General features: G+C 40.9%; 1 protein-coding gene across 1 annotated transcript in view; it reads right to left on the reverse strand.

Annotated features, from left to right (window-relative positions):
• LOC142664177 (alpha-2-macroglobulin-like) overlaps positions 1 to 12331 on the reverse strand; it is a 77410-nt gene that overhangs the window by 22239 nt on the left and 42840 nt on the right. Inside the window, exons 17-22 of the mRNA XM_075843201.1 lie at positions 8668 to 8770; positions 7146 to 7293; positions 4755 to 4980; positions 3895 to 4021; positions 3166 to 3287; positions 2063 to 2120 (exon numbers count right to left, since the gene is read on the reverse strand). Of these exons, the coding sequence (XP_075699316.1) occupies positions 2063 to 2120; positions 3166 to 3287; positions 3895 to 4021; positions 4755 to 4980; positions 7146 to 7293; positions 8668 to 8770 (784 nt within the window). The remainder of the gene's footprint in view (positions 1 to 2062; positions 2121 to 3165; positions 3288 to 3894; positions 4022 to 4754; positions 4981 to 7145; positions 7294 to 8667; positions 8771 to 12331) is intronic.

Genomic DNA, 12331 nt, shown 5'->3' on the forward strand with positions numbered 1-12331 from the left:
AGAATTGTTGGTGATTTTTCTTATTATTTTCAATATGAAAAAAAATAATCCTAAAATCTTGCAGTATTCACTCTGGCCACTGAGCCTCATAATACAGCTACACTTCCTGTTCTATAGGGATCCCTTCTCAGCAGTCATAATTATCACCATAGGCAGGATTACAATCAAAGGTAAAACCTATACATATATAATACAGGATTCACCATTGACAATAGGTTATAGACACAGCTCAGGGGACAATGGATTAGCCCCTGTTAACAGGTTTCTATGGTCCATGTGGCTTCTGTAAAGCATATCTCTAAATGCTGTTAACAGCAGCTCAGACAAGTTGACCAACCCTATAATAATGTACAGAAAATAAAAAAACAAATAACTCTGATTTTAATTAGGAAATGAACTTATAGGTCATACATTCCCTTAAACATATGCGCATCCACTCGAGAGAACACCGTAATGATTCACACTGACAGCAGGAAAATAACCGTGTTCTATTTCTGCTATTTCACCTCTAACTTTCAGAAATCACTAGAAACAATAGATCAGGACATTAATTCTGTCCAATGATGCGTTGCTTAGATCACATCTATCAGAACCAAAATTATATTGATCATTCCAAATTATGAGCAGGATGCTTAAAAGAACAGTGTCGCCACAAATTTTTTTTTTTATATCAGTTTGATGTTAGTGTTTTATTTTAACGTTTGTATTTATTTGTGTGTTTGTGTGTTACTTTTTTTTATTTTTACACCTATTCTTCCCTATGGGGGCTGCCATTTTTTTTTCCATTTCTGTATGTGTCGATTAACGACACATACAGACATGGAATACGGCAGCTCCAGTCCCATAGGGACTGCGAACGGGGCCCGTTCCATCCACTATGGTGTACGCCGTCTGTGTGGGAACGGCACATGCGCCGCTCCCACACAGTCCACTTTGAAATGCGCGCCGTCTGGCGCCATTTTCCTGTGGACCGGAAGTCGCGGCCGGACAGTAAGATTACTACTTCCGGTCGCGGCTTCCGGACTTGTGCACATGGAGCAGCGGCAGCAGACAGAGCGGACGGTCCGGAGGGAGCAGCGGCGACTGGAGCAGGTAAGTGATTTCTATGTATGTTCGTGTTTTACTGTGTGTTTACTAGTGTATGTTAACCTACTACACTGTGTGTTAGCTCAAAAAATGGTGACACACAGTGTAGGAGGTTAGACCGTTCAATCCCCTCGTTTCTCCCGGCACTAGCCAGGATAAAGGAGGGGGGGATTCTGAGAGCTCACTAGAGCGAGGGATTTTTTCCCAATTTTGCAGCATAAAGCAATGTGGTTGCTTTACCACATGCAATGCTGCAATTTTGGGAATTGCTCCATCTAGTGACCAGCAATGGGAAATATTATAAATTGAATCCAATTTATAATATTTCCTGACTCGTGAAATAAATAAAAAACATTAGAACAATGTTTAATCACCCACACACTAATTGTTTAACTAAAAAAAAAAAAAAATTTTTTTGCTAACAACACATTCCCTTTAAGAGTCACAGAGACAGGTCTAAGTCAAATGCATAGGAGAGGCTGAAGACTATTCAATGTGCAGCAGCATGCATGTCACAGGCGGGGATTTTTGGTTGGCAATAGCCTTACATCATCTACAGGAAACAGGAAGTGGCCTGTAGAAGATTTAGTGACTACATCAGACTACATAAGGCACAGTAGATTTTCAGTTGTCACCCAGTGCAACCCAGCCAGCCACATTTGACATTTTATCAGTGCAAATCCTACAAGATACAGCAGTGACATCAGATATCAGGACTGCACGTGAGAATTCACATATTATTTCACTGGAGTTTCCCATTTTAGGCTGAAGAACATATGAATATGCTGCTGCTCATAATGAAAATATACTGTACAGAGAAGTTATATCTCAAAGGCGAGTTGTATAAAGTGCCTATAACAGATTATCAATTTGGCACATTGAATGTAGATTTTGGCACATTTTTCTTAATAAATTTCCCCCAATGTTTCACCTTTGCATGAAACTTCCATCACCAGGTAATATATTGTGCCCTTACCTCCCTCTTTGATGCAGATCAGAGAGCTGTGCGATTTCTCTTCCAGGACACCTCCAGGCTGAGAATACCAATAAATTATTAACATTAGAATATTAGGGGTAAGTTTAAACGTGGCGGATATTTTCTGCTGCGGATATTGCTGCAAATTTGTAGCGAATCCACAAAAAAACCGGCATGTGTTAAATGTGAATTTTGAAAAATATATTGCTGGAGATTTGCCACTAATTGTACGCTTTGCATTGTAAAAGGTAAAACCACAGTGGAAATCAGCGAATATTTTGCAACATAATGAGAATGCACTGGATTTAAAAATACACCTCATGCCCATTAAAACAGTTGTTGTTTTTTATTGCACTGTAAATTGTCATGGCGTTTCGGTGCAAAATCCCCACCGGAAATGCACTACAAATCTGCCAAGGAGCCTCACACACGAGCACGTTCAGTCCGTGATATACGGTCCATACGTCTACCGCATTTCCTGGACCGAACACACTGTAGGGAGCCGAGCTCCTAGCATCATAGTTACCTAAGACGCTAGGAGTCCCTGCCTCGCTGCGGGAAAACTGTCCCGTACTGTAATCATGTCTTCAGTACGGGACAATAGTTCTCCAGAGAGGCAGGGAACCTAGCGTCATAGATAACTATGATGCTCGGAGCCCGGCTCCCTACAGTGTGTTCGGTCCAGGAAATGCGGTAGACGTACGGACTGTATATCACGGACCGAACACGCTCGTGTGAATCCGGCCTTACTGTCTTATAACATGTATTGCTCCCCATATATAATATATTGACTGGCTGTAAATTATTGTGGAATACATTGGTGCTATATAATGTTATTATTAGTTGCACTAGAATTATTATCATTTTTTTTTGTCCATTTGCTAATATGCTAGGCATGGGCATAGCTAGAGAGGCTTGACTGGGCATGTGCCCTAGGTGCCAGGGTGGCGCCAAAAAGTTGCTGCTTTAGCTAGGTTAATTATATACAGGGCTAGTGAACGAAATCTTTGCCCCCACGGGTAAAGGAAAAACTGTTTTATGCACGACGGAAGTAGATATATTTTTCAGCCTATTTTTTGGGAATCTAATAATCACTCACTCACCTGTACTAGTACAGTCTTTACAATGGTGTCACTTCTGCCTTGCTTAGGGACAACAGGCATCTCATTTCCACAAAATTCCTTTGTATCCACAGCTTCTGTCTTTATAGTAATATTCACCTCTCCTGGGAAGAGAATCAGATGGTAAATTATTTTAAAAAAAATTATATGAAAAAAAAAATAGACCGTCCATGAATGTGTCATGATTTTAACACATGAAGCTGTAACAAACTTATTTAGAATAAACATTAGTTATAGAGAATATTTGACCTTTAAAAGGGATATCATGACAACCAAAAAAGGAATCCATCCTGATTGTTATGGGCCAGGCTAAACCTTCGCTGATATCACCGGGGGACATTGTGGCCATCCACACATAGGTAGCTTTACATTAAATCTATTCAAATTAGCGATCAATAATATAATATATGACAAAGTTGAGTCAGCCAGAGTGGGTGCTGCTCTTTTTTAGCTAGGGGATCCTCTTCTATGACACAATATGTCCAAATATGCCATGTGGAGAGGGGTTGCCTTATTGTAACAACCTAGGATATTTCTGTTCAGTATTTAATGGTAGAGCGAATACCAAACTTGGCATCTAATTCAACAGGCCTAATTGTAACCTTATGGGCATCTAGGTTCAGTTAGGTATTAGCGTGTGTGGGAAGGGGTTCAAGCTAAGACTAGACATGAGACAGCTTAACAAGCATAAACTCTGGGGTCCCCTCATACCTAGTTTGGAGGCTTTCAGGTTCCAGTAGAAGATTTTGCTCTCATCTGCACAGATGCAACTGCTATATTGACAGTCGGTACACGGCTTCTCTTCTAACTCATCAGTAGTCTGCAGGGTGGTTTGCACCTGGCAAATAAAGATTTAAAAACAATAGAAACATTATACATAAATACAATCACAAACCAACTAAAGCTGCATATACCATTTTTCTACACATATAATTTATGCATGTCTGAAGTCATTTAACCTTAGTCAGATTTCTATTTAGGCAGGAATGGACTGGGGTTCATCACCCTTTATGAGCGAATTAAACCCAAATAATATACAAGTCCTTGTAGGTTATCTGACATGAGTGTAGGATAAAAACAATTTAAATGATTGAGATCATGTCCTACATAGCTAGAGAGAATCATTTTACTGGTGGGCCCCAGGAACCTTTCACCAACACTGGCTTCATATTCTTCTCATATGTTAAAGTGCCAAAGAGACGCGACAATCCATCTGTCCAATGTAAAGGACTACAAGTGCTTTTATCAAGGTTTGAAATGGCCCAGCAGAGGATCAGAGCATACTATGGGGGGCGACCTAAATAGAGTCCAGAAGTTTTAGGTCCAGAGCCTTTTTTGGGCTAGTTCACAAATAATGTATAATTTGTGTTTAATGAAATCTCTAAAAATCTCTAAAAATGTATGGGGTCTGGTTCTATACAACTGGAGAAGAATACATTTCTCTGGAGAGCCTCAGGTACTGTACATCAGGCTGACACTGCTTTATATACAGAGCAGTCTTTGGCAGGATTAACCCTTGCAATGATAAAAAGTTGTGATACTTTATACATGTACATTGTCACTTTGTTTACCTTTATACATTGTTTCAGGTAGTTAAAGACTGAGGCTTTGAGGGTAAATGACTCTCCTCTGACAACAGAATATGGGAGGGTAAGGTCGACAAAGAATGGCTGGAAAACTCGCAGAGATGACGAAGGAGAAAGGCCAAATCCACTGGGTCCTAAACAGATGGCTCCTGCATTCCAGTCAGTGATGGTATCCGGAGCTTTATGATGGATTTCAGTTCTGCCAGATTCTCTAGATAAAACAAGAAAATAGATTTATTTTCCTGCAATATTTTAGAAATTGATTTAAAGGGGTTTTCTAACCAGAAGAATTAATGACATATCACATGTCTAGACATAATTTCTTGGTCAGTTGGAGTACGTCTGCCGGGACCCCCACGATCCTCATTATGAACAGACCGGCGCTGTGCAGAGAAACTGGGGAAGGGGCTTTTTTACCTTTATTCATGGGATCAATGCGTGCCCCTGAAATCAGAGCCTCACTTATAATTAGGAAATGGCATATTCTAGCAATATGACGTCAAATTTTAAGATGGGAATACCCTTTAACATAAAAATCCAGAAATCCACTAAAGTTGGTGTCTCTAAATCAAACTTCAATGTTTTCTCCAGTTTTATATAAATTTGTATGATGAAACGTACTACAGCTTTCTAATATGTTGTGCTTCAACCCATCACCATTGATCGCTGCTTGTTGTGAATCTATTCATTAATATTTATATCTAGAGGGTGGTGTAATGCCCACGGTCGCTGACTGCCGGCATTTCCTACATACCGGCAGCTGCGGCCACAGGACAGTTAGTAGTTGTCAGCATCTCCCTCCCCAAAGACACCAGCACACGCGGCTGCAGCTCTCCACTGCTTCCCCTAGGATGCGCGCGCTCTTTCCCAGTCTTAAAGGGCCGGCGTTCACATCAGTAAAATTGTCCCTGCCCAATCTCAACTCACCCTAGACTTAAAAAATGACTCTGCCCACTTTCTCCTTGCCTGAGCTTTGTTGTGTCTACTCATGTTTTTCCTGAAGCCTGAGGGCAGAGCAGCAAGGCTCCACAGAAGGATAGTGTTAGCTGCTATCTAAGCTTATGTGGTCTGGTTTAGGGGGTCTGTATTAGTTTAGGGACCTGGTCTGGGGTCTGTATTTAGGGGTTCTTGTCTGTGGTATGTGTTAGTTAAGGGGGCCTGTGGTCTGTATTAAGGAATTCTGGTCTTGTGTTTGTAATAATTTAGGGGTCTGGTGTCTGTATTAGTTTAGGGGGTCTGGTCTGGAGTCTGTATTAGTTTAGGGGGTATGGTGTGGGGGGCTGTATTTATGGGTTCTGGTCTGGGATCTGTATTAATTTAGGGGGTCTGGGGTCTATATTTAGTAAGTCTTGTCTGGGGTCTGTCTTTAGGGGTCTATTCGTTTAGGGGGTCTAGTTTGTGGGCTGTATTTAGGGGGACTTGTCTGAGGTCTGTATAAGTTTAGGTGGTCTTTTGGGGGTCTGTATTTAGGGGGTCTGGCATCTAAATTTATTTTGGGGTCTGCTCTAGGGTCTGTACTTATTTAGAATGTCTGTTCTGGGGACTGTAATAGTTTAGGTGGTCTGGGATCTATATTTCTTCCTGGCTCTGTATTTATTTGAGATCCTGGTTTGGGATCTGAATTTATTTATGGGTCTGGTCTGGGATCTGAATCTATTTGTATTGCTATAGAGTCTGGGGGTGGCTGCAGAACTGAGGGGCCAAAGATGTCTTGGCAGGAAACTCTGCAATGTCAGGAGAAGTTGTCATGGAGGTCTGAGCCGAATGGAGAAGAAAAGGAAAGAGAATGTCTAGGGCTAGAGAAGACGTAACCTGTGAGTCACTGGTTTTTATCAAGGATCTGTTATCTTTCTGGATATGTCTGTTATAGGAAATCCTTGTATTCCACAAAAAGTCTCCATGTACCCCAGGATTAATAGATAACTGGCTATTACCATTCCTCTTGTCAAGAGGACGTGTCCCTACACAGTGTGAAACTGTCAGCGATGATTGGAGACTGTCAGTATGTAGGGATATAGTCCTGAGACGAGGGGAATGGTTATGCTCAGCTGTCAATGCTAGATCAAAATTTGGTGTTGATTATAGACACATTGTGGCAGGGCGGCAGTGGGAAAGGGGGCCCAAGTTTGGAGAACACCCCAGGGCCTATAGTCTACTTAATTTGTCACTGGTTATACCATATACAATCTGTGGACACATGTGGGGCTGTTGAAAGAAAACAGCCATGTTTTTCTAATCCTGGACAGCCCCTTTAATGATCAAGGAGACGACAGAGAAGGTGCAACGCAATCAGTGTCTGTGTGCTTTCCATTTCTTGTGACAGTCTGTGGTGTTACTAAAAGATCTTTTCCATAAAGTCTTCAGTGTACAACTTACCCCAGAGCGACAAGTTCCCAAATCCAGGTCTCAGGGAAATATGTTCTTACTTTTTCGCTTTCTTTTGGCTCTGGTTCTTGTACTGTTTCTATGACGACATTTCCTCCCCTAGGAGATGAGGCTGCAGGTCCAGCCAGGAAGCGGTCTTCTAAATAAATACACATAAAAAGAAAAGAAAGAAAAAGAAAAATAAGTACAGTAAATACCACATCCTATATTTTATTCTACATATGGAAAAATAACTGTAAGGAGGGTGAAACATCTTATTTGTGATTGCTGTTTTAAGGACATTAGGCTGGATCTTTGCTCTGCCCAGAGTGGTGATGCCACTTGTCTTTCTATTAGCTTCTTTCAGCTTCCACCTGGAGAGATACTGTAAGGCTGTAATTGTGCTGTATATGGCTGAACACATGGCCGAAATTTGGTGTATGCAAACTGTGTGATCACATAAGGCACCCCAGACATTCCTGCTTGTGATGACCACACATCTTAATAGTAATTGTATAGCAGTATTATTTAGTCATTCTACAACACTGTCAATCGATGTATGGAGGTTTATTTTTTAATGTATACTGTATGCTGGTGTTACTTAAAGGGGTTTTTAAAGTGCCTAAAAAAAATGGCTAAAGGCAGGGAATGTGATAAATTAACAAAAAAGCATTACTCACCTGGTTTATTCCCCGCAGCCCCAGCACTCTGGTGCTCTCTCCAATCTTTATTAGCTGTTATGACGTGCTGACTACCCGCTCGTGACAACTACATTACCACTGAGGCCAGTAATTGGTAATTTTTTTGGGACCTCTGAAAACCCCTTCAAACACTGTATGGTGGTAATTGCTGCATAGTATATACAATCTTACATTAAAAAAAAAGTTCCACAATCATGGGAGAGTAGCACGATTCATACAGGGATTTTCCAAATTCCTATCAGCATTTAGGACAGTGGGCACAAAACCAACAGATTTGCACCATTCGTTTGTTTTAACAGCATTGCTAATTGGCATAGAAATATCCTCTTCAAGTGCCACCCACATGCAGTTTTTCACAGGGACTGCGGAAGCAGTGACCGATACCCTTAAACTTCTGAATGCTGATATGCATCTGTAGGATTCCTGCATTTAAAGTGCCACTGCCACTATGATAACATATTTAGTTTTTTTTAAGATCTCTGCTTGCTGTTAGTAATTGAGAATATTCTTATTTAAATTTTGGGCTGAAAACGTATATCAATCTATTTTTCCCTAACGCAGCTGCACCACAAATGAAATGTCTCTTACATACAATGATACATTGTAACAAACTGCACATGTGTGAGTAGGACTAGGCCGGAATGGTTTTCAGCATATGCTAAAAACAAGAATACTTACATTCACTGACAGAAATCTGACAGAAATCTATAAAATGGTGATCAAGAGTATTTACATTTTAGATTGGTTAGCGAAAGTCAATAAAAATTAGCAACCTCAGAAATGGATTCTCAATATATTGACTTTATATAAAATTTTTACTTTGACTAACTTACCAGCAAAAATCATAGGTCCTCCTAATCCAGGCATAACTGGAAATTTAGGACATCTCAGAGGCTTCTTAATATCTGAACTTGTTACTATTTTTAAGCGTAGGGCCTATAAAGAAATGCAAAGTAAGATATATATACTGTATATATATATATATATATATATATATATATATATATATATATACATATATATACACCACCGTTCAAAAGTTTAGGGTCACTTAGAAATTTCCTTATTTTTGCAAGAAAAGCACAGTTTTTTTCAATGAAGATAACATTAAATTAATCAGAAATATACTCTATACATTGTTAATGTGCTAAATGACTATTATAGCTGCAAACGTCTGGTTTTTTTAATGCAATATCTACAGGTGTATAGAGGCCCATTTCCAGCAACCATCACTCCAGTGTTCAGTACACTCCAGTACATTGTGTTTGCTAACTGTGTTAGAAGGCTAATGAATGATTAGAAAACACTTGAAAACCCTTGTGAAATTATGTTAGCACCGCTGTAAACAGTTTTGCTGTTTAAAGGAGCTATAAAACTGACCTTCCTTTGAGCTAGTTGAGAATCTGGAGCATTACATTTGTGGGTTCGATTAAACTCTCAAAATGGCTAGAAAAAGAGAGCTTTCATGTGAAACTCGACAGTCTATTCTTGTTCTTAGAAATGAAGGCTTTTCCATGCAATTTGTCTTTTGCAGTTTACTTGTCAGCTTTTGTCCCTATTCACATTATTGCTGTGTACGTTTATCATGGATCCAAGAAAGCTCCCATGTTCTAATGGTGTTCCTAGGGTTCCAATGCTCGATGAAGGCCAACAGAATTTCATTTTGGCCTCCGACAGGCTGGTATACATTAGTATATCACAAAAAAACAAGGTATAAAATAATGTAGTAGACTAGGCTATTCCATACTAAGGTATCCAGTAAAAAAAAAACTCGTTTAACACATGTCACAATAGCTTATGGGGAGCGGATGCCACTATATGGCATCCACCACTTGCCTCCTTAAAATGTATACGTTGGGAAGCTCCAGTGACTTCAGTATGTTGGGAAGCTCCAGTGAAGTCACTCCCTCTCTGACTCACACACTAAATCATGGCATTATTCAAGCCCCTGCTCTTTCAGGTCCATGCCAGTACCCTAAGTGTGATCATTGGATAGCAAAAAGACCCAAGAGAAAACACCTCATCTGCTTCAACCCCACATCCTACTGTATCCCCTCTCTTGTATTACTTACGGTCAGGGGTCTTAAAGGGGATGGGGTATATTAAGCCTGCCCATAGCGCCACTGGTGCTGGGTTCTTTCAACTTCTTCTTCCTCGTCCGCCTCCACCCCTCCACTTCAGGGCACTCAACATGATCACTGGCCTTCGTTCCTTGTACGATGGAGTCGGAGCTGCTGCTGCCCATTGTCTGAAGCAGCCAATAAACCCCCAGTGGCAGAGAGACAGCAGCAGGGCAGATGGCTGCTATGAGGAAAGGGCAGTTGTGGAAAGCGCAGCCTGGGAGCCTAATAAAGGCCCCAGGTCTGCTAGTTTTGTATTCCTATGAAGCTCTATCTATAACGATGTACTGCAATACATTAGTATTTTACATTTCCACCTATCACAGTGTAAAAATAAAAAAATAAATCAGAACTATTACAATATAACTAAGGCCTCCTGCACACGGCCGTAGGTGTGTGTATGGTCCATGATTACGGCACAAACGGGCCACGGAGTGTCATCCGCGGGCCGTCCACAATGGAAACCATGGTCGTGTGCATTGGGCCATAGGAGAGAATGCATTCGATACTATTCGCAATTGCGGTTCCGCAATAGCGGATTGTATATGGCTGCAAAAATACGGTCGAGTGCATGATGCCTCGACCTGCATAGTGAACGCTATAAAAAAAAAAACTAAAACCGCCATAATCACTGTTTTTCGGTCACTTCATTTCCCACAATTTTTTTTATAAAAAGGGATCAAAACGTGTCATGTACCCCAAAATGGTACCAATAGAAACTACAGCTCACCCTTCAAAAAAATAAGCTCTCATACCGCTCAATCGGCAGACAAATTTTATTTTTATCAATCAGTTTTTTCCTTGTAAAAGTAGTAAAACAAAAAATTATGAGAGTAATTATTAATTATTGATTATTGTTTAATCATGTACCTTTCAGTAGAAAATTCCGTAGTATAGAGAGTTAATATGTTTATGAAGACACGTGTAAGGCCTTGAAAGTCTCAGTGAATAATTGTTTTGAAGAATTATAACAAATTTACGTTTTTACGACCTCAAGATAAGGTTTTTATGTTCTAATGAAGCTAAGAGTCTTATCTTCTTCAAACAATTATTTCAGGTGCAAAATTATTGAAGATGAAACTCTAATTCCAATGGAGGGAGATTAAGAGCATTTCCTGAAGCCATATATAGATATTCTTCCATAGTTTCTTTATGCAAGTAATATATTTATGATGCGCGGCTGCGTGATTTTCGCGCAGCCGCCATCATTATGACACTCCATTTGGATGTTTGTAAACAGAAAAGCACGTGGTGCTTTTCTGTTTACATTCATAGTTTTACTGCTGTTGCGCGAATCACGCGCGTCCCACGGAAGTGCTTCCGTGTGGTGCACGTGATTTTCACACACCCATTGACTTCAATGGGTGCGTGATGCGCGAAATACGCACAAAGAACAGACATGTCGTGAGTTTTACGCAGCGGAATCATGCAGCGCAAAAATCACTGACAGTCTGCACTGCCCCATAGACTAAGATAGGTCCGCGCGAGGCACGTGAAAATCACGCCCGTTGCACGGACGAATATCACGTTCGTCTGAATAAGCCCTTAATGTGATTAGTTTAGCTACCTCTATAACTGGGCTGGAACTAAATCATATATGATTTCTATTGGTCTTCAAACTTGTATTGGCTTTTTGTGTATAAATAAACCACACAAGGCCTCAAGCACCAGAGAAATGCCACATGTGTGATACTGATGAACTTCCGGGTCTGTGTGATCTCTCCAATGCATCATTATCATGATTTGGATTCCGCGGCTAGATTATTAGAGTACCTGTAGCTCTCCCAAACCCAGGCTACTCCAATATTTCGTTGGTACTGAAACCCGGGATCCACATCTGGCCAGTTTTACCGGACATTTGCTGCTAATCGAAGGATCGGTGAAACCTTTGATTCTTACAAACTGTTTCACCCATCCCTCGTACCTATGGCCAAGGCCGGCCTTTGAAGTGTGCAACCTGTGCAATCGCACAGCGCGCAACACTCCAGCAAGAGGAAGGGAGATCTGGCCCGGGTGCTTCTTCTCTGCTCCGGTGCCCACGCTGCACTGAATCTGAAAGATGACATATCACGTGACATTACAATGTAATGTGTGTTAGACTCAGTGCAGCGACGGGGCCGAAGCAGAGAAGGAGCACCCACTAGTGAGTGAAAACAAATCACTGCTTGCTCCTTGGACCTCCAAGCCCCAAGGCATTATTTATACTCTGAGGGGGCACTTGGGGAACATTATACTGTATGGGGGCACTAAAGGTTACATTATACTGTGAAGGAAGGCAATAAGAGGGCATTATACTATAGGGGCAGTGATGGGGCATTATACTATGTGGGGGCATTAATGGGGGCATTATACTGGGTGGGGCTCATTAAAGGGGACA

The sequence above is a fragment of the Rhinoderma darwinii genome, chromosome 11, assembly GCF_050947455.1.
Source record: "Rhinoderma darwinii isolate aRhiDar2 chromosome 11, aRhiDar2.hap1, whole genome shotgun sequence".
Lineage (NCBI taxonomy): Eukaryota > Metazoa > Chordata > Amphibia > Anura > Rhinodermatidae > Rhinoderma > Rhinoderma darwinii.